This window comes from Scatophagus argus, chromosome 5, assembly GCF_020382885.2.
Source record: "Scatophagus argus isolate fScaArg1 chromosome 5, fScaArg1.pri, whole genome shotgun sequence".
In the NCBI taxonomy this organism is placed as follows: Eukaryota; Metazoa; Chordata; class Actinopteri; family Scatophagidae; genus Scatophagus; species Scatophagus argus.
The window spans coordinates 9180329-9202895 of record NC_058497.1 but is presented as its reverse complement, the minus strand read 5'-3'; the positions used below and the strand labels follow the sequence as shown (position 1 = coordinate 9202895).

Here is a 22567-nt window from a genome sequence, read left to right as displayed (position 1 = left end):
AGACATTCTGCATGTAATACTTACACTTTTGACAAATACATACTACATATTTTTAGACTAGAATATTTCTACCTATATTTGAAAGGGCATGAGTACTTTTTTCCCCACTGTAGTTAGGGGAATGCTGTGCTAACATATCTAATAAAGAATATATGAGAAGCCTACCAAAATAAAACATCAAAAAATAGGACTTGAGCAGTATAAACTCAGTTTTAAGTACTACAGAAGACATGAACTCATTAACAATATTATAGTACATTTTCCCATCAGAGGACTGGTGTGATAATTTTACAAAATTGGTCAAGAGATTGGTAAAAATTGGCAACCATTACTTATGACGTCATGTAAAGAACTCACGACCTTGGTCACTAAAAAGGGGGCCGCCGTGTGATTACTGCGATCTGTGTAATTTAAAAATACATCTCTTTAATTAATTTTTTCACACGTGGTGTTGGAATTATATCAGTGCCGGGTGTTGCACTCAAATAATGCAAATGTTACGTCCGTACAGGCTAACGTTCACTTTTGTCTTTTGTTGAAAGTACTCCTCCCCACCCCCTTTTTCCTGTGTTACTCCGCTGTGGCGGAAGTAAGTCGTATCACCGAGGCCTCATCCTTCCAATGGCGACTGCAAACAGGCTGAATAGAAAGCGGGAGCAACCGTGGAGGGGGTCAGAGCTGTGTAACCGAAATTAAATAAATATATCCTATTCTCTGTACTCATAAAGTTAGCCTAAAATTTGTTTCACCTCTTCAAATCAAGGCCGATTCAATGGCCAAAAATCGGAACATTTCGCTCCTTGAGTCGGGTAAGCTGCAGAAGTAAACCCAATTGATAGCTTAATTTACAACGATATCGTTCGTGCTAATTGATATCCCAACTGCTTTTCTCACGGTTAATGTCCTCACTGTTCAATTTCAGAGCTCTATTACTTGATTTCTCGTTTTCTAACAACGGGTCCATGTCGGAGAGCGGCTGAGGTGAGCTGGCGTGCCTTGACTGGCACTGTGTGTTGTATTTCAAAATAGTTGACTAGCTTGTTGATAATATAGTTAATAGGGACAATCTAATCTGAATCGCCTGTTTTAATCCACTGCAGGTACTGGCGAGTGAACTAGAGGAATATCAGGTGTGTATCTCTGCTGTTTCTGTTGCTTGTTAACTGCTAGCTGCTATCCGTCGGTCTTGACTGAGTCTGGGCATAAAACTTGTCTCACTCAGTCGACTTTTTAATACCTCTGTACGTCTCATTCTTTTGACATCACCCTTTTTTTTAAAAGCTTAATATGTACCTGCTGCTGTTTTCTGTGGTGACTCCGCTTTACCAAACTCTGTTTTCGCCAGCTCTTACCCGGGAGATTGGACTGGCTTGGAAACGAGCATCCGAGATCATATGAAGATGTGGTGAGCTTTAACTGAATATCTGCTAAGTTCATTGTCGGCGGTTGTTATTGTCTTGTGACAGGGAGGACTCTGTGTCCATGCTCTGTTCTTGTTTACGGTCTTTGTTCTTTTTCCTGTTGGACTACCTACGTGTTTCTTTGAGTTGAAATGGCAGACATGGTCACAACTTGTTCCCTTTGACTTAAATTTTCAGAGTGGATTGAGGTTTAATCGGTCAGAAAATGGTATTTGGAAAGAGGGTTTAATAATATTTAGACCCGACTGTTCTACTGCAGATAGGGTGGGTAGTTCGGCTTCTTGCTACGTCGGACAGCTCCAGTGACCAATCAGAAACCGAGGTACGCTGTCTCTGCGTCGGTTTGCATGTGACCTGAGCTGTGATTGGTCCATAAAAGTGAAAAGTTTTGCATAAGAAGCCACGCCTTTTGGAATAGGAGTTGAGAAGCACATGAAACCACAAACTACCCTGTCAGATATTTATCCTGACAAAATTGTTTAGGCAGGCTGCATCTCTTGGAAAATTACTAGAAATGTTTAATATGATACATAAAATCCTACAGATAATCTGATATCATATATTTGTGTAATCCGTATTAAGGCAACTGGTTTTCATAATTTGCTTATTCATTGTTTAGTTCATGAAAATACCAGAAAACAGTCAAATACAGTGATCATAAGTTTTAACCACCAAGACTGACATCTTCACATTGCTTATCTTGTTGAATCGCTGCCTTAAATCCAAACTCTGAAACTGCGATGACATAAAACAAAGATCAGCAAATCTTTACATTTAGGAAGACTGTTAAGCATTTTAGTTTTATAATTGACTGTCAAAATTCTTGTTAACCAATTGTTTTTGCTGGACTTGTATTCAGTACCATGTCTCTACACTGTTTGCCTTGATAGGTTGCGGCCAACAGACATATTGCACCAGACCATTTGCTACGAATATGTAAGCAGATTGGACCAATTCTTGACAAAGAGGTGCCATCATGTGTCCCAGGTGTATACTCTCTCCTGGGTTCCGGAAAGCAGTCGATGCTTAGGACCGCAAAAGGTACACAAACTTTAATCCTTAAGTATGACAGGCATTTAAAATTTTATTTTCTCATTACTGTAAAGTGAAAATTCTAAAGACACTTTGCATAAATGGTTTGAAAAGGTTCTCAGTTTGTGTAGTTAGAAGAGCTGATACTTTCTCAGAAACAGCTGGTAGTCAGCTGAATCGGTCTGTGAACTTTTTGTTTTGTTTTTTCAGACTGCGACAATGTGCGGTTTCAAGCTTCATCATATGCAGCCCTTCATCGGGGGAGACCACCAGAGAGGCCTTTGAACTGCAAGAAACCTCTTCACCTTGGTAAGTCTGACCGCACTCAGTATTCCCCTGTGACATGTTTTAAAAATAAAATGCGAATGGATATGCCTAGAACTAGTACTTTATACACGCTATTGCTTGGCAGTATTTTTAGATGCCTCTCCTCACTTACCATGTGTGTTATGTGTAATTGTTTAGTGCACTCATTTTAGCAATATGAAGAATTAAAACCCTCATTCAGTCTTAAAACACCGAAAAACTGTACACACTGTGAGGTCACTGTGTATTCCTTTTTTTCCCCTGACTGAAATTTTAGTAAAAGGCATTTTGTGATGCTGCGCTTGACAAATATCAGTTTGGTTTACTGCTATGACATAGCAACATTGGGTGCCTTGATGTAGCATTTCTTGCAATTAATGTAACAATTACATAAGTTATTATCTCTTCTCTTGGTTTGCACGGAATTGGTTTATCAGTACTTCACCTCCCTGGTTCTTTAGCATTTTGACAATTCCCGTTTGCCTGTTCAGTTGAAGCATTTATCTCATGTGCACCGTTACATTAATAACAATGATTTCTATTTAAAATTTGTTTTTGCCTCATAGGTATAATATATTACACATATAGGCCTTTTGAATTGTTTGTTAATTTAAAAAATGCTATTGAAGTTACTCAGCTATGTTTGGGCTTCTTAAATACTCAAAATAACTTCTCTTTGGGACAGTGAGAACTTAAAACAGATAAAACCCTTATGGACAGTGTTCTTGTTTCTCTGATATTTTGTCGTTTCCCATAGCAGCAAACACAAACCAGATGCATCAGACGTCAGTGTGTCAGTGATATTGTTTACAGATCACATTTGAATTGGGGATGGCCTGTTTGTTTTTATGTTAACTTTTTGAGATCTAATGTTTATAAAAAGAGAGGTAGAGCTAGCCAGTGAGAGGGGCAAGCTAAGCTCCGACCTAAATTTATTTGGTTCTCTGTTTCGAAGCATAAGGTTTATTGGAAGTCACACGTACTTGGTTAATCTCAAGAAGCTTGAATTTCCTTATACTTATGTTCTTCCCATGATGATAATACACCTTACTGCTACTGTATTTGTGTTGATCCCATTGTTGTTGCAGCACAGTAATTACATGACTCTATTCTGATGATTGGCATCTTGTCGCCAACAGTGAAAGTCTTTCGAGGAAGAGAGCTGACGGGAGCACAACGCTTCAGCTCCATCAATCCTGTCAGCAACTATGAGCGCATGCGGCTACATAGGCGGATCCTGGGGCATCTGTCTGCAGTGTACTGTATCGCATTTGATCGTACTGGTCTCAGGATCTTCACAGTAAGATGCAACTTGTCAACACACCCCCCTACCCAAAAATAACCGCCTATTTAGTGTGATTTTTAATTGTGCTGTTTTAAATACAGCACATTTATAAATTTGGCACTCGACTGACTGTGATTATCATCGGATCCAAGTTGCTTATGTAATAAGAGAGGCCTCAAATGCAAGACCACCATCTTTACTTTGTACCGCAGACTCGTCTTCTAATGAATACTAAAGTACAAATTATTGTTTTTTTTTGTCAGGGCTCAGATGACTGTTTGGTGAAGATCTGGTCTTCATTTGATGGGAGGCTCCATTCGACACTGCGAGGACACTCTGCAGAGATCACAGACTTGGCGGTTAATTATGAAAACACATTAATTGCCGCAGGAAGCTGTGACAAGACCATCCGTGTATGGTGCCTTCGTACCTGTGCCCCTGTGGCTGTGCTGCACGGGCACAGTGGATCCATTACCTCCCTACAGGTAAAGGGATCTCTGTTATGATAATACGCTGGTATTTTAGAAACAGGGCTGTTCGGTGTTTTTAAAAGACAAAATGGAGTGGGTTACATTTTTTTATGCAAAAGTAATTTCTCATCTGTTGAATAGGATATGTATTATCCCTTTACTTTGGGAATGCTCAATTGTAAAAATCAGTCAAGCAAAGGAGTAAAATCCACAAATACCTTTTAATATTTTAAGTATTTCTGGTCATTCAGCTCTCATAAGTGCATTGACGGATAAGTTTATTATAGTAGCGTCATTTAGACATTAGGTGGCAGGTCATGTTTTTGCTGGACTGAGACTGCCTGAAGTAAACACAAGAAAAAGAGGTAGTATCAAGTCTGGCAAAGTCTTGTTTTATTCAAAGCGTGGATAAACATATTTATTGTTGGCATGGTTGTCTGTGCTCTATAATTTGCCTTCCGTTTCAGTATTGTCAGACCACAAATTAAATATGGACCACTGGCCTGGAAAAACAATATTGATATGCTTGAGTAGGGTAATATTTTTCTTTTGTGATACTGTATCATTTCTCAAACATTTTTTATATAACTTTTTTATTTATTGAATAGTTTACATGCCAAGATTCGTGGCTGTGGTTAATTTGTGTTGTGCTTAAACCCCTGACAGCTAGATAGCAGCACTGTAAGCTATCGTCAGCCTTTTGACTCTTTCGCTCTAATATAACAATGTCAACTGAGATAGGTTGTAAACGCATATCACTAGTATAAGAACACAGGCCTATGAAACAATATATCGCCTTGCTTACAGTATCACAATATATTGAACTGTAACCTGTGCATTGTATTCTTATCAATACACACTCTTATTCCAGCGTATCATTCACACTTTTGGCATACACTACAAAATAAAGTTAAACTTTGAGGGGATGGTAATATTTAACTCTCCATGTACAATTCATATCTGAATTTTAATTTAATTTTGTTGGAGTAATTGAGGTTCTTGATCTGTGAGCTTTTTGTGTTTCCAGTTCTCACCGTTTGCCAAGGGCTCAAAACGTTACATGCTGTCCACTGGAACTGATGCTACCGTCTGCTTCTGGCAGTGGGATGTCAACAACATCAACTTTAGGTGAGTCCTGCTCTAAATGACCATTTTATGATCAATATTCCCAAAAATTTGGTTATAATATTTAAAAAAGACGATCATATGGTTAAATAATATTAAATGTGTTTCATGTGGATAGTTATGAGGAAATATGATTTTTAAAAGCTCACAAAGAAGCAAAACATTGAACAGTGTGTTCATAATTAGAATGAATGTTCACACTGCTGATCTGCTGATATTTGAACAAAACATAGTCTTATTTGTTTGTATCAGTTCAACTGACGGGGCTATCGGCAAACAGTTTGACAGTTAACTGGGCTGACAGGTTTTTTTTTTTGGTTTTTTTTCCCTTCTGTCTCAACACTTAATACAGTCCCTAATATATCTGCATTCAGAGAACTTCCTTTATTTTGATAAACTGAACTAAGAAGCAGTTAGTTGTATCAAGCCAGCAGGTGAAAGCATAAAACCTCTAAACTAATAACATACGAAGACTCAACCTCAATGAGAATTACTGATCGTCTGTATGTAGAAAGAAATGTTAACTTGACTTTTGGCCTGACTGTAATCACACCTGTCATCCTGAAATGGCAGTTAGAATGGATGAAACATAAAAGGATGTTTTGTTGAAGGATGGGCCAACACCTAAACAATACTGTACGTGCAGAACTGGTACTACTGTGTATCAAGGCGACACATGCCCTGCTCCTATACTGTGCCTTTGTGTGTCAGCAAGGTTTAGCTATTTTTCCTATTTTGTATGAGATCAGTAACATTTTCACTACGTTCTGTTTAAAGTGACCGTCCACACAAATTTACAGAGCGGCCAAGGCCAGGAGTTCAGACTGTGTGCTCCTCATTCAGTCCAGGTAATTAACATTTGATGTAGTTTGATATTTTGAATGTTCTTGTTGTTGGTATACATGACCTGTACATATTCTACTTCATGTGTTTTACCATGTAGTTCTCAGGATTATCATCTAGCTTACATGCAATTATTAAAGATAGAAAAGTTAACTTCTAAATTTTGGATTAAACACTTTTTTTTTTGTTCAGGTGGGATGTTCTTAGCAACAGGAAGTACTGATGATGTCATCAGAATATATTACATGGGAAGCGGGAGTCCAGAGAAGATCTCAGAGCTCCACGAGCACACGGTGAGCACACCCAAATGTTGAATGTTGTGTATACAGTGAACATATTGACGTACACTTTCAGCTGCATGCTTGTTGTCTAAAGCCGAATGTTCAGTGTGCTAAACCAGTGTAATGATCACTCTCCATATTTCTGCGCTCTTTCCAGGACAAAGTTGACAGCATCCAGTTTTGCCACTCAGGTCAAAGGTATAGTAAAATCATTGTACTCACTCACCATTGATTTCTCATAGTATTTATACTCAGTTAAATGTAACAATATATACAGTAATGGTGCAGGGAGTTTGTTGGTGTCTTAGGTTTGTGAGTGGAAGTCGAGATGGAACAGCGCGAATCTGGAAGCTCCATCAGCGACAGCAGTGGAGATGCATCTTGCTCAACATGTCTGCCACTCTTCCAGGGTAAGGGGCGCCAATGTGAGTGTGGAGACGAATGAAGTTTTTGCGTAGATTCCTGAGGTGTATCCTCAGTGTCTGTGTCATTCTCAAGAAGAAAAAGTGAAACAAGGATGTATGCCACAGGATATGCAAAGACAAGATTCCCATTTTCTCTCGGAGCTTGTACTTGTGCATGTGCTGATGTCAGCTGAGAAATAAGTTAAGTGCGATTACAGGTTGGGAAGTCAACTTTTAATCTTTACAAAGACTAAAAGTTGAAATGTTATTATCTATAGGTTAGATTTCTGAAAACCTTTGCCTGCTGGTGTCAAGAATATTGCAAAAATACTACATTGCATACGTTTATTGTTGTATTCACAAATACATTCATCTCTTTAAGTTTATTAGTGGAACAATCCTGCCTCCATATTTGTTTTGTTTGACAAGATGCCCGTACCTCCATTCACCTTATTGATTTTTGCATACATTTGTATTAGGTACTGTGTGCTCAGCTGGCATTACATAGGTTTGGTTTTTTGTTTATATAGCTGGTGAAATCACACTGAGATTGCAGTAATTGCACCCAGTCTGTTCAGTATTAAAAATTTTGATTTTGTGGTGAGTCTGCTGAGTTTCTTTATGGAGCAGAATGGAAAGCATGCTACCGGTTTGTTTTGAGCAAAATTTAAGCCACCACCTAGTTTATCTTTTTCAGCAAAGTGAAGGAGAAAAGAACATGAAGCAAACAGTAAAGCTGCCAGTTATTTAATTGTCATTTGTGTTGAGTAATCAGTCATTCTTATCACTTATTATTTTCTAATTTTTTTTCCCTTTTTCAGTGTTGAACCAATGAGCGAAGAGGAAAGCTACTTCAAACCCAAAGTCACCATGGTAGCGTGGGATCGCCAGGATAATACAGTCATCACGGCTGTTAACAACCATCTCCTCAAAGTGTGGAACTCCTACACAGGACAGCTGCTACATATCCTTAAAGTAACTGCACACAATGTTTTGTTTCTCTTAGTAAAAAATAGCATAGTATCACAGCCACACGATTTAACCTCGATAAATGGACCAATTTTAAAACCAGAGACTAACCTGAACATTGCTGTCAGGGCCACGAGGCTGAGGTGTTTGTCCTGGAGCCGCACCCTTTTGACCCAAGGATCATCCTGTCTGCCGGCCATGACGGGAATGTCTTCATATGGGATCTGCTGCGTGGAACAAACACACAGCACTACTTCAACATGGTACACTCACACTATGCACCATCAGAATATTCTGCAGAACGTTCTGCCCCAAAAACAATAATAATCTATTTATAGTCCTACCATGACAGGCGTGACAAAGACAGCAATAAGCAACATGGTAACAGAATGGTCTCTCTCATTTCCCCTGAATCTGTTACACTATAATTACAGTCCTATTTGTAGGATTTTTTTCACTTTCCAACTGTTTTTCTTAAGGTCAACAAGTCTGACTATGTAATTATGTAATTTTTTGTTCTCTCTTTTACTTGTACTGTACTTGTGATTTTTTTTTGTTTTTTTAAGTAGAGGTCAAACAAGAAAGGAAAAATCATGCAAAGATACACTTTGTGAACAAGTACTGAAATATTGTTAAAAACTCTGCCTTTGTGCGGAGTTTGTCTCCCTCACTAACGAGTTTCTTTACCTGGGGTGATTTGTTTCTTGGCCAGATTGAGGGCCAGGGTCATGGAGCCGTTTTCGACTGCAAATTCACACCGGATGGCCAGCGTTTCGCCTGCACAGACTCCCATGGCCATCTGCTCATATTTGGCTTTGGCAGTTCCAAACCATACGAGAAGGCAAGGAAAAATCTCACATGCACATTCAGTTGTTTATACCAGCAATTGAATATTGTTACTGGTTGAAAACTACATTAATAACAACAGTGTTCCATTTTGCAGATTGAGAAAAATATTACAGTCGTTGAATTTGCACAATTTCAAAGCCCATTGTATAGTTTGAAAATGTATACAATTATGTATCCAAACATAAAAACAACTGCTTCTTCCTTCTGGTCTCCACATAGCTGCCAGACCAGGTGTTCTTCCACACAGACTACCGACCACTGATCCGGGACACCAACGGCTTTGTGCTAGATGAACAGACGCAGCAGGCACCCCATCTCATGCCACCGCCCTTCCTGGTGGACGTGGATGGAAACCCCCATCCTCCAAGGTAGACATAAGATTCTTTCCATTATATAGCAGCAAAGCAGTCTTCAACCATTAGCTACAAGTTCAGATATTCAAATGTTTAGTCCACGTAATTTCTCATTGTCCTAGGCCGCGATGATAAACATTAATAAGCAGAGTAGTTAAATTCTTTTATTTTTGATCTTCAGGTTCTCATATCATGGGCAGTGTTGGATTTACTTAAAGCTAGTGTTGGCCAGGTTGCTGTGTTCTATTTAAAATACACCCTGATGAACTTGTGCTGTGTTTTAAATTTTCTTTACTCAATTTTTCAGGTACCAGCGTCTTGTCCCAGGGCGAGAGAACATTGCTGCTGAACACCTTGTTCCTCAGCTGGGATACGTAGCCACCAGTAAGAATTGAACCAACCATAACTGACCCTTTTTGGCCTAATTTTTTCTGCTACAGAGAAATGCTTGATCATTTTCCAACTAGCCCACAGTGTTTGACCAGCTGCCATCCTACTCATGCACTTGGTCTCCCTATTTGACATCTTCAGGTGATGGTGAGGTGGTTGAACAGGTGATCAGCCAGCAGACCGCAGAACATGAGGAAGTTGCAGTAAGACGCAGTAGCCTTCTCGACGAGGCCATCCGACATCTCCAGGAGCAACAGGATCGGCAGAACCCTGCTGGGGTGGAGGCAGCACCCAGGCCTGGAGCAAGACCCGAAGGGCAAGCTGAGCCACGTGGCCCAGCCTTGGCACCAGCACCAAGCACACCACGTAGAGGTATCAATACACCACCAGTGATTTATTTGATTACTTTCTTTGACATATTGATCCGGCTAGCTTTGTGATTCCCTGAAAATATTGCACAGTCATTGACTGAAGGTTAATACTTATTATTTTTCCTTCATTACAGTGTCTGTGAATGATAGAGCAGATGTGCAGTCCCCGCCTAATGTGGGTCTGCGCCGCAGCGGACAGGTGGAGGGTGTTCGGCAGATGCATCAGAATGCTCCTCGCAGCCAGATGGCCACAGAGCGGGACCTGCAGGCCTGGAGACGCAGGGTGGTGGTGCCTGAACTGGCATCTAGCAACTACAGGTTAGGGACTTGAGATCGCAATATTAGCTTTACTATCCACACTCTTTGTGGTGTTTTTATATTGGATTATGTTTGTAAGCATAATTGATAAATTTTTGTAGTATGTTGTAGTATTTCAATCTGACCAAAATGAATCTCGTACTCCCGTTGTAAATCCGATCAATGTTCAAATAATATCCAACCTAATTCATTATTTTACACACTGATGGCAAGCAAAACTTTGTTTCATAGTCAGAAAGTCAGTCATAAATTTATAATAACAACAGATTAAATGTCCAGTATAATTATTTTTAGATTGTAAGCATAGGACATCAACAGATGTTTGACATCCATGGCATTTGTTTTGCTTCAGATTTTCTTTCTGTTGCGCCTCACTTTTAAATGTTATATAAATTGTTCCTCAGGGACCAGGAGGACATTCGAACAGCTAAAGGAGATGAGGAGGTGGCTTTGTACAACACAAAGAAACGACGCATTATCTACAGCAGCTGTCGAGTAAGTTTCTTCCCTTGTCAAAGTAGTAAGTCTTGAATGTCAACTAGAGAAATGGTTTGTGTACCTCTATTAGGCAGTACATACTGAAAGTAACTGTACTGTCTACAATCTGCATGTAACAGTGTGTTAATTAAAAATGTTGTGTTGGATGGCATCAGAGTACATTGACTCTGCCCTCTGTAGGATTGTGTTCATTTGATCAAACTTTCAAACAATTGTCTGCATTTTCCAACTTTTTTTCTCCTTTGTTCACAACAATTTCTGTACAAAATCCTTTGCACTGGTGTTGAGTCAGTCCCATCTGTCCCTTCAGGATGATTCAGATGATGAGCCTCCCACTGCCAAGCGAGTGCACGGCCACGGTGACACGCTGGAATTCATGGACTTGTCATGTGAAGAGGGAGAGGAGACTGCGAGCTCAGAGGTACACACTGAGGTATCACATTTCCCTGTCTCCTGTCACTTTGGTAAAGGTGTCATTTACAAGCACCTGGTGTCTTTTTGGAGGAGTTTTAAGCAGTTTCTTGTTTTTGTTTTTTTTAATCTGTTCAGGACAATGAGCTGGATGGCAGTGATCTGGATTCCTCCAATGATGAGGAAGAGTGGAATAGTGACAGCTCAAGGTACAAAGTTAACAGTCATTCTTCAAATTTGTTTGAACTGTTTTAGCGTACCATATAAAAGGGTTTTCCTGAATCACCAAAACTTCTGATAATAACACAAGCATACTGACTTCCATGTTCCATGTTAAAATAGGTTATTTGGTTAAGGATCAGTATCGTCTGTTTTCATTTATGTTTCATGTTGTAATCCTGACTGCTTTTGATTGGACAGCCACACGTCTAGCGAGTACTCGGACTGGACGGCAGATGCTGGCATCAACCTGCAGCCCTCCACCCCTGTCTCGTCACGCAAACGAGTGCAGCGCAGACTCAGCACCTCTGAAGAGGAGGAGGAAGAGAATGAGGAAGACGAGGAGAAACAGCAGAGTGACGAGGAGGAAAAGCCTGTGAAGAAAAGCAAAGACAAAGCCAAGAAAGTGAAGAACAAGTCACCCAGGGTGAGTTATTAAACATAGTGCATGCAGTGTGTAGTACTGCACTCATCACTAAACCTGATATGACTGAATCGTAACTTGTTCCCACACTCCACTTTATATTCTGTCATTGTGGAAATGTGATGATGTATTTTGTAATAAATATTTTAAAATGTGTTCTCATTTGCTCTCTACTCCGATCAGCGTCCCAAGGCCAGACCATCCATCAACAGAGAAGTCTCCAATGAGTTCAGGCCCTCACCATGGATTACTGATGTCATTCCCAGGAAGTCTCCTTTTGTTCCCCAAATGGGTGATGAGGTATGAAAATTATAGATGAGAAGAGGCACTTTACAGGACCATGAGAAATCATGTCATAGACTGGTTTGGTCAGAAATAGTTGGATTTAACATTTTGCTTTTTTGGACACACTGCTTTAGCAGAACAGAGAAACGGAAGCAGAGGAAATGTAAAAAGAATCTAAAAACATGGATAAAGTGTACATATGAACGTTAGAAATTCACGCATGCTCTTGTAAAACAATCAATTTTAACGTTGGACAGGCTGCATAATTGGAAAGAGTGGGAAATGATTTATTTAGAATTACTGACAGTATGAATTGTTCATAAATATACATTTGCTGCGTAGATGGAACCTGAATACTTTTGGAAGATCTTGGCAGGGCACCTTTTTCCACATAGAGAAGTAACACTCTAAGCTCTGAATCTGTCTTTCAGGTGATCTACTTTCGGCAGGGACACGAGGCCTACGTCGAGGCTGTGAGCCGAACTGAACTGTACCCCATCAACTTAGACAAACAGCCATGGAAGAAAATGGACTTGCGGGTAAGACAAATCATATAAGGAGATAAAACTGTGTTGGCGGAAGTGAATCAAAAATATACATGTAGTTCTAAAGAAGTTCAAACAAAATGCACAAAATATTGACGGATATCATGAAAAATGATGGAAATCAAGATTACAGTATAGGTACATAGGACACAAAAATCCTTTTCTGTTATTGTAAATGTTGTCACATCTGTTAATCAAAATGAAATGCACATTTCCCAGGACCAAGAGTTTGTGAAGATCACTGGGATCAAATATGAAGTCTGCCCTCCTACACTCTGCTGTCTGAAGCTGACTCTTATCGACCACGGCACTGGCAAAATCACAGACAAGTCGTTTTACGTTAAGTAAGCACCTCACTGATTGTACAAACCATATATGAACATTATGACTCTTATATGAGATATTTAGTATATGAAAATAATAATGCCTACATTTGAGCGTGCTGTTATGATAATAAAATTCTCGCTTGCGAAATTTTGAGGATTAAAAAGAAAAGTTTTTGGCTTTGACCTGCCCTCTGACTCTCTGAGTTTCACACTAATTCTCAGATGTTTATTGTACTTCCCCCATTAAAGTGATGCTGATTTCTCCTACAGGTACCACGACATGCCAGATGTGATAGATTTCCTTGTGTTGCGGCAAAGTTATGACGAGGCACTTCGTAGAAACTGGCAGCAAAGTAAGTAGTTGCAGCTTGTTAGACTTGTTCATTATTAATTTGTTTTGTGACCGAATAAATGTAAATAAATGCCATGTAAATGTTTCACCCATTTAAAAACTAAGTCTACACAAGAGGAAGGTCCTGTGATAGGGAAAACGTTTGCTACTTCTTCAAGGCAAAAATTAAGTTTTGTTCGCACACTCTTTAGTCAGTATTTTACACAAACTGTACAGCTCTCTGCATTTGAAACAGATATATTTTACTTTTAAATATATGTTGTTCATGTTTTTAGTGTTTTTCCTCCTGCTGAAACATCTTCTCCTGTGTAGATGACAGGTTCCGCTCAGTGATAGACGATGCCTGGTGGTTTGGGACCATTGTCTGTCAGGAGCCCTACCAGCCAGAGTACCCCGATAGTCTCTTCCAGTGCTTCAAAGTCAGGTGGGAAACAGCACATATTGTGATGAGAGGGTAACTAGAAATACTGCCAGCATCAGTACCAAATATTAGCTAGTTTTTAGGATGTACTACTTGTGGGTCACAAGTGGCTTTGGCTTGTCTGCCTCTTGAGATGGCCACTGAGACATATAAATGAATACAAATCCCAAACATCAAAACAAAACTATACTATATTTAGATACTTTTACAGATTACGTGAATCCAACCGACCAGTCAGGACTAGTCCTTCTGTCCTCTTGTGGTAATTAACTGAAGTAAGTGCGATTGTTGAATTTGGCAACGCTTGTGGTTGTGTTCTCACCAGATGGGACAATGGGGAAACAGAGAAACTGAGTCCTTGGGATGTGGAGCCTATTCCAGATGATGGTAATTAAAGACTATTTGCTTTTGTTTTTTTTGTTTTGTTTTTTTTACTATGTTGTTGCTGCCGTGTCTGCACAGAGACGCAGTGCTGAGGTCTGTTTGCATAGGAAGGTTAATAGGGTTTCAGTGCATATTGAACAAGTCTGTCTCTGCTGTGCAGCCCAGCAGCCAGAGACAGAAGGAGGTGGTATCCCTGTGACAGCAGATGAGATGTGCGAGCTGATGTACAAGCCTCTGCCGGGGGAGTGGGGGGAGAGGAGCAGGGACGAGGAGTGTGAACGCATCATTGTTGGCATCGATCAGCTCATTACTGTCGGTGTGTGCATAAACAGGCATTCTTTAACTTTCTTTTCTTTACTTTCACTCACATAGTCTGTCTTTCACTTGTCTGGTCAAAGCTCACACACACTTTAGGGGTATCTGTGGGTTCCTTTAAATATATCCAGTTATACTAACCCACTGCCCCCTGTGTTTCTGTTACAGAGATTGCAGCTCCCTTCTCTGGTCCTGTGGACTTAGTCCAGTATCCCACCTATTGCACTGTGATTGCTTATCCCACTGACCTGGGCACAATCAGACTGCGACTCATGAACAGATTCTACAGGTCAGTCCCGTCAGTCTTTTCCTCCACCTTCCTGATAATGCAAGCAGATCAAAGCATGGAAGTATTTTCCCTGTTGACCCAGCTCTTTCCTTGAAATGTCCTGTTTAAAAAATACAAAATAACTGATCTTTTGTACGGTTTGTGTGTGTTTACGAATCCCTGGCGATGCACAGGCGCCTCTCAGCATTAATTTGGGATGCCAGATATATCGCACATAATGCCCGCACTTTCAATGAGCCAAGGAGCAAGATTGCCCACTCCGCAAAAATCATCACAAACGTCCTGCAGAAGTTTGTCAAGTAAGTTTTACTAATTGTTCATTTAGACTTGTTTTCAAAAAATAATTTATTCATTATCATGTGATGACACCCAGATTACAGGGACAGTACTATTCAAATAAATTGTCAAAATAATTTACCCCTCTTTTCTAGTAATCCAGCTTGCACAGATATCATGGAAATTTACAATGCTGTGGAGGAAATGGATGATGACGATGAGGTAAATCTGGCTTAAGTAGTATGATATGTATTTATCATGTCTTGCTGTCAAATTACTACATGTTAGTTTGACTAGCAAATATATGCAAATAACAGAATGCAAATAGAGTGGATGATTAATAGATCAAGAGAAACTTAATTACTCGTGAGCACTTACAATTGATTGTTAGGTAGGTTGTTTTCCATTATTAATTGCAGCCCCCCCCCCTGCAGTTACCATTTGCTTTATGATCAGAATCAAGTTATCAAAATTTGATTTGCTTCAATAGGAGGAGGACCCAGAAGCACCAGGAACATCTTCTGGACACAGACTGCGTCAGGTAACTATAGATAGTATGAAGAATAGGAATAATGTATGTTAGCCTTTTAATATGTACAAGTGTTACATACATGGTTCAGTAGCAGCATGTGTTAGGTGTCATGCCGATTTCCTGTCCTTCTCCTTGATATTTGCAGCGCTCTGTAGAGGTGCCGCCTGACAGAGATTCCTGGAAGGAACAGTGCAAGAATCTGCTCAATTACATATTTGAGTGTGAGGACTCAGAGCCTTTCAGACAGCCTGTGGATCCTCAGAACTACCCGGTAAGTCAACACAGCATATTAAGGGCATGCCGTCAACAAGATAACACCGGCAGGTCATATTTTGAGTTTTTCTAGTGTTTTGGAAAAGATGAAGTCTAAATCATGCCTTGTGTGTGTGTCCAGGACTACCATGACATCATTGATACTCCAATGGACTTCGGCACCGTTAAAAGGACTCTTGGGGAAGACAGATATGAAAACCCTATAGAGCTGTGCAAAGACACACGGCTAATATTTGCCAACGCTAAAGCCTACACACCCAATAAACGCTCCAAGGTAGGCGGGTAATTTAAGTTGTGGCATGAATGTCAGATTAACTGCTGTCCAGTGCACTTCACATAAGTTAACGAAGAAAATACAAATAAACAAACAAACCCTTCTTAAGAGCAGTCTAACTTAGTGCAGGTTGGAGTTCATCTAATAAGATCTATTATGGGTCTAGATTTTGGATGGAAATATTATTTCATTTTATGCATACTCTTACTTTAAGGTTGAGGTTATGGTTTTAACTGACTTAAATTCTTTGTCCTGTCCTAGATTTACAGTATGACCTTGCGGCTCTCTGCCTTCTTCGAGGAACAAATCAGAACAATCATATCCGAGTACAAAACTGCCATCAAGAGCAGTGATAGGCTCCGCCGCAGTCAGAGGTTCCGCAAGAAAATGCAGCAGCAAGATCAGCCCTCGGCCACAGCAAGGTCTGTTTGAGTTATGCATTTCCTCAGCTCACCTGCTCAAAACAAGAGGAGCGAGATTCCTGTTTGAATGAATGGGCAGGAATTCAGATGTGCCTTAAAATATTGTCGCTAACAATTCTTGCTTGTTACTGTGTTGTTGTTGGGGTTTTTTTGTTGTTGTTTTTTTTTGGATGCAAACTAATGCAGAACGAATGCTTAACAATTATCTGATAATCCAGTCCAAACTGGTCAGAGCATTTAGGTCTTTGTGTGCATATGATGGCCTATCCCTGTTAATGGTTGATGAAATTCTTCTTTTCTCAAGTCAAAAGAGAGCTGATGTAAAAACTCAGGAAAAAGTGGAGTCGACATCAGTGACCAAATCTACCTCAGCTAAAGTGTCTGTTCCTGAGAGAGCCAGGAGGAGTCGAAGCAGCAGCTCAGGGCAGAGCTCGTCAGAAGACGACTCCAAAGCTGCTTCATCAACTCCAGGTATGCAAGACATTCTTTGCCTCGTACTACCTGTTCATGGTGATGATGGGACTATTGTGAGGGTGTGAAGTTGTATAGATAAATATATAGATAGATAGATCCTGAGGGGAAATTCATAGTTCATATTTTTACTTTCACTTGTGAGGTCTGTTAATGTAAGTCTGTAGTGATTGGTTTATAGTTGACCTCAGTTGCTTGTATTGTTGTAAAATAGATCTTGACTTAAAATGTCCCTCTCTATTCTGTCCCCAAAGTGGAGGAATGAACTCCCCACTGAAGTCACAACAGTAACGTCTCAGGGCTAACTAACCTTTTCAGACTACACCTTGACACCTCATGCTAGCTTCCATCGCTCTTCTTAAAGAGAAAACTGCAGTGTAGTTCTCTAACAGATAGTTGGCTGTTAATACAGGAGGAATGCATTTCCTGTTATTGATGATGTCTTGCTCCAGTTCCTTTTTTTGGGTTTTTTTTTTTTTTAAGTTTCAGTGCAGTGTTGTACTGCTTTGGGTGAATAATAATAATGTAATGTAAATATTTATTTTGCTTTAGAGTCTGACAGTGAGAGCGAGCTGAGTGAGTCGGAGGAGGAGAAACGTCCCGGTTCTTCAAGGCACCACCAACTCAGACAGAAAGCAAGAGTTACAAGACGCAACTGTGCCAAAAAGAGGAACAAAGGTGAGAACAATTTCCTGTTGGTTTTAAAATTGAGTGTCAGAAAAAAGTTGTGAATCATAACTGGAGCTGCTGTTGATGCCAGTTGCAGAGAGTGATAGTGAGGAGGAGGAGGAGGAGGAAGAAGACGAGGAAGAGGAGGAGGAATTTGATAGTGACGGTGAAGATGGAGAGGATGGAGAGATGTCCTCCCAATCTTCAGGTCATCGCTACCCCAGCAGGAGTAAAAACAGCAGGAGCACACGGCTGACCAGAAACAGTGCTGGTACAGACAGGAAGCGCACAGGTAAACACCAGTGTCTTCAGCCTGACACGCAACCATTTACACAAAACCCACCAGCCATCATGTTAAACATCCCTTTTGGCCATTTTCAGAGGGCAGAGCCGTAGTGAATGGTCATGGCAGCAGGTCGTCTCGCAGGGAGAGACGTCGCCACCGTGACTCCGACAGAGCCACATCCCAGGGCTCCGACAGGGAAGAGGATGAGGAAATCACTGTGCGCAGGTCACTCAAGAGAAAGACGGCGAGAGCAGCTGTGAATAGGATGAAACTCCTTGAAGCTTTCAGTGAAGACTTTGAGGAGGAGGAGGAGGAAAAAGTGGAGAAGCCAAGGAGGAGCAGCAGCCGCCTCCGCCACACAGTCCGGGCCAGCAAACGCACCGCAGTGATCCAGAGCAGCTCGGATTCCGACGAAGAGCCTTCAACGCGGGGTACTTTTATTGTGCAGTCCTTAGTTTTACAGTCATGGAAAATACAGATACGTGGCTCTCAGATCTTCTAACAGGAAACGGTCCTTTTACCTCCTTCAAATACGTTCAAGATTTCATTTATGTATCATATAACAAAATACTAGTTGTCGTCCCCTTTTCAAACACACAACAACAAAATTATATGAATAAATAACAAGCAATAGAAATAAGCGTTTTTTACGGTGGAGGGTGCGTTTATTTTCCTGCCGGACAGCAGCAGGGTGAAAAGGCTGCAGTGGGTGTTGTGTTTTCACTTCCTGTGGGCTCTACGCAGTCACCTCACTGATAGCACAGATGCTCAGTAGATACCAGTGAGATTCTGGACGAGTTTGATCAACCACTGGAGAGCCTTCCTGTTCTGGGCCGTTTCCACGCGGGATGCTTTCTGTTGCAGCTCTGTAAAAATGAACAAGAATTTGGCACAAGAATTTAGCCTAAGTTTTCTGAAGAAGTACAGTTGTTTTTGAATAATACATAATCTGATGATTTTAGACTGTCAGCATGTCAACTGGGGAGCCTGTGCCAAAAAAGACCCATCGTTATTGCAGTGTTGTTTTGGTGGTGCAAACGGAGAAATTCATAGACTGTTTCAAGCCTGACTATAATCTGCAGGACATTTCAAAATTAAGACAAAAGATAACAGTTTAGAGTGTGCGTCCTGACTGTGATTAAATAGATTGTCATTTTATGTTTCTTGGCCAGACCTCCCACCCCTGTTTCTGAGCTGTCTTTATCAGAGGTGAGGTGTGTGGTGTCCTTGACAGGTTTCCTGTGATGTTGATTCCTAGGAACCTAAAACTGTTCACCTGCTCCACCTCAGCTGAACTGATATAGATGGGGTTTTGTGTCTGCCTTCATTTTTCTAAAATCAAAAATCAGCTCCTTGGTTTTGTTGATGTTGACCCTCTTTTGTTTAAGATAGCTTACAGGATAGATTTTTATTCAGATCTGCTGTTGTTTCCCTTTCCAGCTTCTCGAAAAACAAAGGGGTCTGGTGATGAATCCAAGGACGAAAGGGATGGCAGTGACAGTGAAGATTCATCTTCCTCCCAGAATCGGCAAAATGGAGACACGAGGTCCAGCAAACAGAGGACATCAAAACAAGCTGCTACGACCAAGGGAAATGGTGAGGAAATGTCCTTCTCGGTCACTTTTACTATTAATTTCTGGTTGCCACTTGCTTGGACTTGAGATGAAAGTTTCTCTAATCACTTGGACTTTTTGTCCTTTTTCCTGCAGACACTTTGTCCCATGTGAACGGACACAGTGCAAAACATCACAAGTCTGACAGCAACTCTGAGAAAGAGGAAGCTGCAGAGGAGAGTTCTGGAGAAGCAGAAGAGGAGGAGGAACAGGATGCTGTGTCTCAGAAACCCTTGAGAAGCACAGCAACCACTTCAACCAGGAAAAAGAGGATCACAAGTGAGGAGGAGGAGGTAGAGGACACTGAACGAAGGACCACACGACACAAACCTCCTGCATGCTCAGATGAAGAGGACAAAGACTACAGGTCTCAGAAACATCCACACCAAAATGGAAGAAACGTGGAAGCTATCCACAAGGACTCAAAGAAAACGAGTAAAGTTTCACCTTCAAAAAGCCAAGATAAACAAAAATCTGCCTCAACTAATAAACTGGATGGTGCAGAATCAGAGGAACTCAGTGATTCTCCAAAGAGATCCAGCCCACGCAAGAAAAGACTGAAAAAAGATGAACAGGATGTAGACAGCAATCACTCCAGTGAGGATGCTGAAGTTGAAACAAAGTCAAAGAGGCCAACTAGAAATAAGAGTAAATCTAAACGGCTTCACAATGACACCTCTGATTCAGAGAGTTCTGCGCAGGAATACAAACCCCAGAGGAAGTCTAGGAGGAAACGCTCCACTGGATCATCGGACGAAGAGTCGGATAATTCAGACAACACGTCAAATCGACGAAAGAGCCTCCGAGCACTACCAAAAATGAAATACATCAGTGACAATTCTCTCTCTGAGGAAGAGTCTCCTTCTTCAAGTCAGGGTAAACAGAGAAATGGTAACAAAACAGCCCCGGCGTCTAGGGAAGTCAGGAATAATAAGAGAGAGTCTAACAGAACCTCTCCCAATGGAGCCAGGAATCGGCCGTCTTCCAAGAGAAAACGTATTTACACCTCAGACTCTGAAGATGTGGAGGAGGGTGGGGAGAAGGAGCCAGTGTCCAAGAACAATAAAAATAGCTGGTCGGGCTCCAAGCGTCCCAAAAGGGAATCCAAACAAGAGGATGGCAACAGCAACGAGGAAGATGCCTCTTCCCAATCTGATTCCAGGGAGGAGGAGGAGGAAGAAGATGCTGGTTGTTCAAGGAGCGGAAAGAACACGAGGCAACCAAAACACAGACGAAAGGAAAGCAACAGCAGCAGCAATCACAGTTCTGACTCAGAAAGCGAACAGTTGTCCTCAGCCTCTGAAAACTCATTTGCCAGCTCAGGGTCCCACAGCAGTCCAAAGAGGAGAAGTCACAGACGGTCAAGGGTTGGTGAGAGAACTGCCTGCCGCCAGCTAAGGCAGCGCCGCCAACGGTCCGTCTCAGAGGACAGTGATGAGTCATACAGCAAACCACAGCGAAAGACACGTGTGAACACACGAAACCGCGGGAAGCGGACAGTAACTTATCACGACAGCGAATAAAGGACATAGCAGCTGGAACTACAGAGGGAGACGGACATTAACTGGACACCTTAAAGACACTTGATGGCCATGTTATGGTAGTAGCACTGGAGTCCTCGAGAGAAAATGCTGTGAATCTGTTTCATTCAGGGATATTTATATTTTCTATGAAAAACATGTTTATAGATGTAATACAAATTCAAGCATTTGAACTGCTGGTTTTCGCAAGGATACAGAGCAAAACACCACCTCCCATACTGCTTGTTGTGATACGGCCAGCAGAGTAACCATTCTGGGGAATCTTGTCAGCTTGGGTGCTATCTAATATACCTCTGTTTAATCAAGCATATTGCTGGCTTGCACTAAAATACACTGTAATGAGGTATTTCATACACTAGTTTTGCATTAGAAACTCAGGGGTCAGCTAAGTTTACTGTAGTCTCAGACATGCAGTTGTTTTTTGAGCTAAGGTAAGGACAAGAAACAATTCCAGGTCGGCAGATGTCCAAGCACACTCACTGGGACAAAACAAATCCGTGTTCAGATTTTTGACTACAGCACTCCTTTGTAAATCCACACACTTAATGCTTGACTGTATTGAGTTGATATGAGCCAAAAGGACGAATATGAATTCTTTCCCCCCCACACCATTTCATTTTCTAAATTTAGTTTTGTGTTGTATTCTAGTGAATAGATGTAAATATGTGATTGAGATTGACAATGTCTGAAAGGTTTGGATCAGTCAGTAGCAAACCATGTATTTAAATTTGAAATTTTTTTTTTTTTTTTTTTTACTTTTTTGTTTCTTCTTCTTTTTTTTTTTACAGTTATCTGCATCGTCTTGCCATATGTCACAAATTGGTACCTTTTTGCCAAGTACAAGCAAAATACTGTGATTTCTCATATTGGGAAGACGTTTTATTGTTGTTCTGTGTTACATACTTTCAGTATTAAATTCTTTTTCAGAGTTGACTTAAATCATTTTGCCATTCACATGGTTTAGTTGTGTTCATGGGGAGGTTTCTAAATACAGTCGCTTTATGACATTTTGCTTAATGTTTTTCGTAATACACCTTTAATAACAGACTTGGCAGGAAAACTATTAAGGCAATGTGGTTGTGGAGTGCAATGAATGAGTTATTCCTCCTATTAATAAAGACATCATTTCAAGGGTGTGTTCTGTGTTTCACTTTATCCTGTTTATCAACATCATGACAGTCTCTTCGTATTTCTGTAAAATGGCCAGTCATTTTGTTATGTTGTGCTCTCTGCACTGGGCTCCTGCAGGTATTACAGTTCTCATTTAGTCGACCCATCATTCACAAAATCTGAATAAATGCTGTTCCCATATTAAGACTGCATT

At 40.8% G+C, this 22567-nt stretch overlaps 1 protein-coding gene across 3 annotated transcripts; it reads left to right on the top strand.

Moving 5' to 3' along the window:
* Window positions 1–565: 565 nt before the first annotated feature.
* brwd1 (bromodomain and WD repeat domain containing 1) lies at window positions 566–22374 on the top strand. Of its 3 annotated transcripts, none has more exons than XM_046390266.1 (44): window positions 566–809; window positions 923–981; window positions 1101–1130; window positions 1346–1405; window positions 2312–2462; window positions 2664–2762; window positions 3899–4059; window positions 4308–4529; window positions 5542–5642; window positions 6417–6487; window positions 6675–6775; window positions 6921–6961; window positions 7072–7173; window positions 7989–8142; window positions 8265–8399; window positions 8849–8977; window positions 9205–9353; window positions 9646–9722; window positions 9870–10100; window positions 10234–10417; window positions 10822–10912; window positions 11226–11336; window positions 11465–11535; window positions 11747–11972; window positions 12153–12269; window positions 12686–12793; window positions 13019–13143; window positions 13396–13478; window positions 13790–13901; window positions 14224–14285; window positions 14443–14598; window positions 14766–14886; window positions 15060–15185; window positions 15318–15384; window positions 15653–15703; window positions 15840–15965; window positions 16089–16241; window positions 16503–16663; window positions 16968–17134; window positions 17687–17812; window positions 17895–18095; window positions 18185–18520; window positions 19530–19685; window positions 19799–22374. In XM_046390266.1, exons 1-44 carry the CDS (start codon window positions 773–775, stop codon window positions 21223–21225), a joined length of 6774 nt encoding a protein of 2257 aa, XP_046246222.1. In that variant the 5' UTR covers window positions 566–772; the 3' UTR covers window positions 21226–22374. The 3 variants fall into 3 exon arrangements, with proteins under 3 accessions (XP_046246222.1, XP_046246221.1, XP_046246220.1); XM_046390265.1 differs by having other exon boundaries at window positions 11226–11348; window positions 17901–18095; XM_046390264.1 differs by having other exon boundaries at window positions 11226–11348.
* The last annotated feature ends 193 nt before the right edge of the window (window positions 22375–22567 follow it).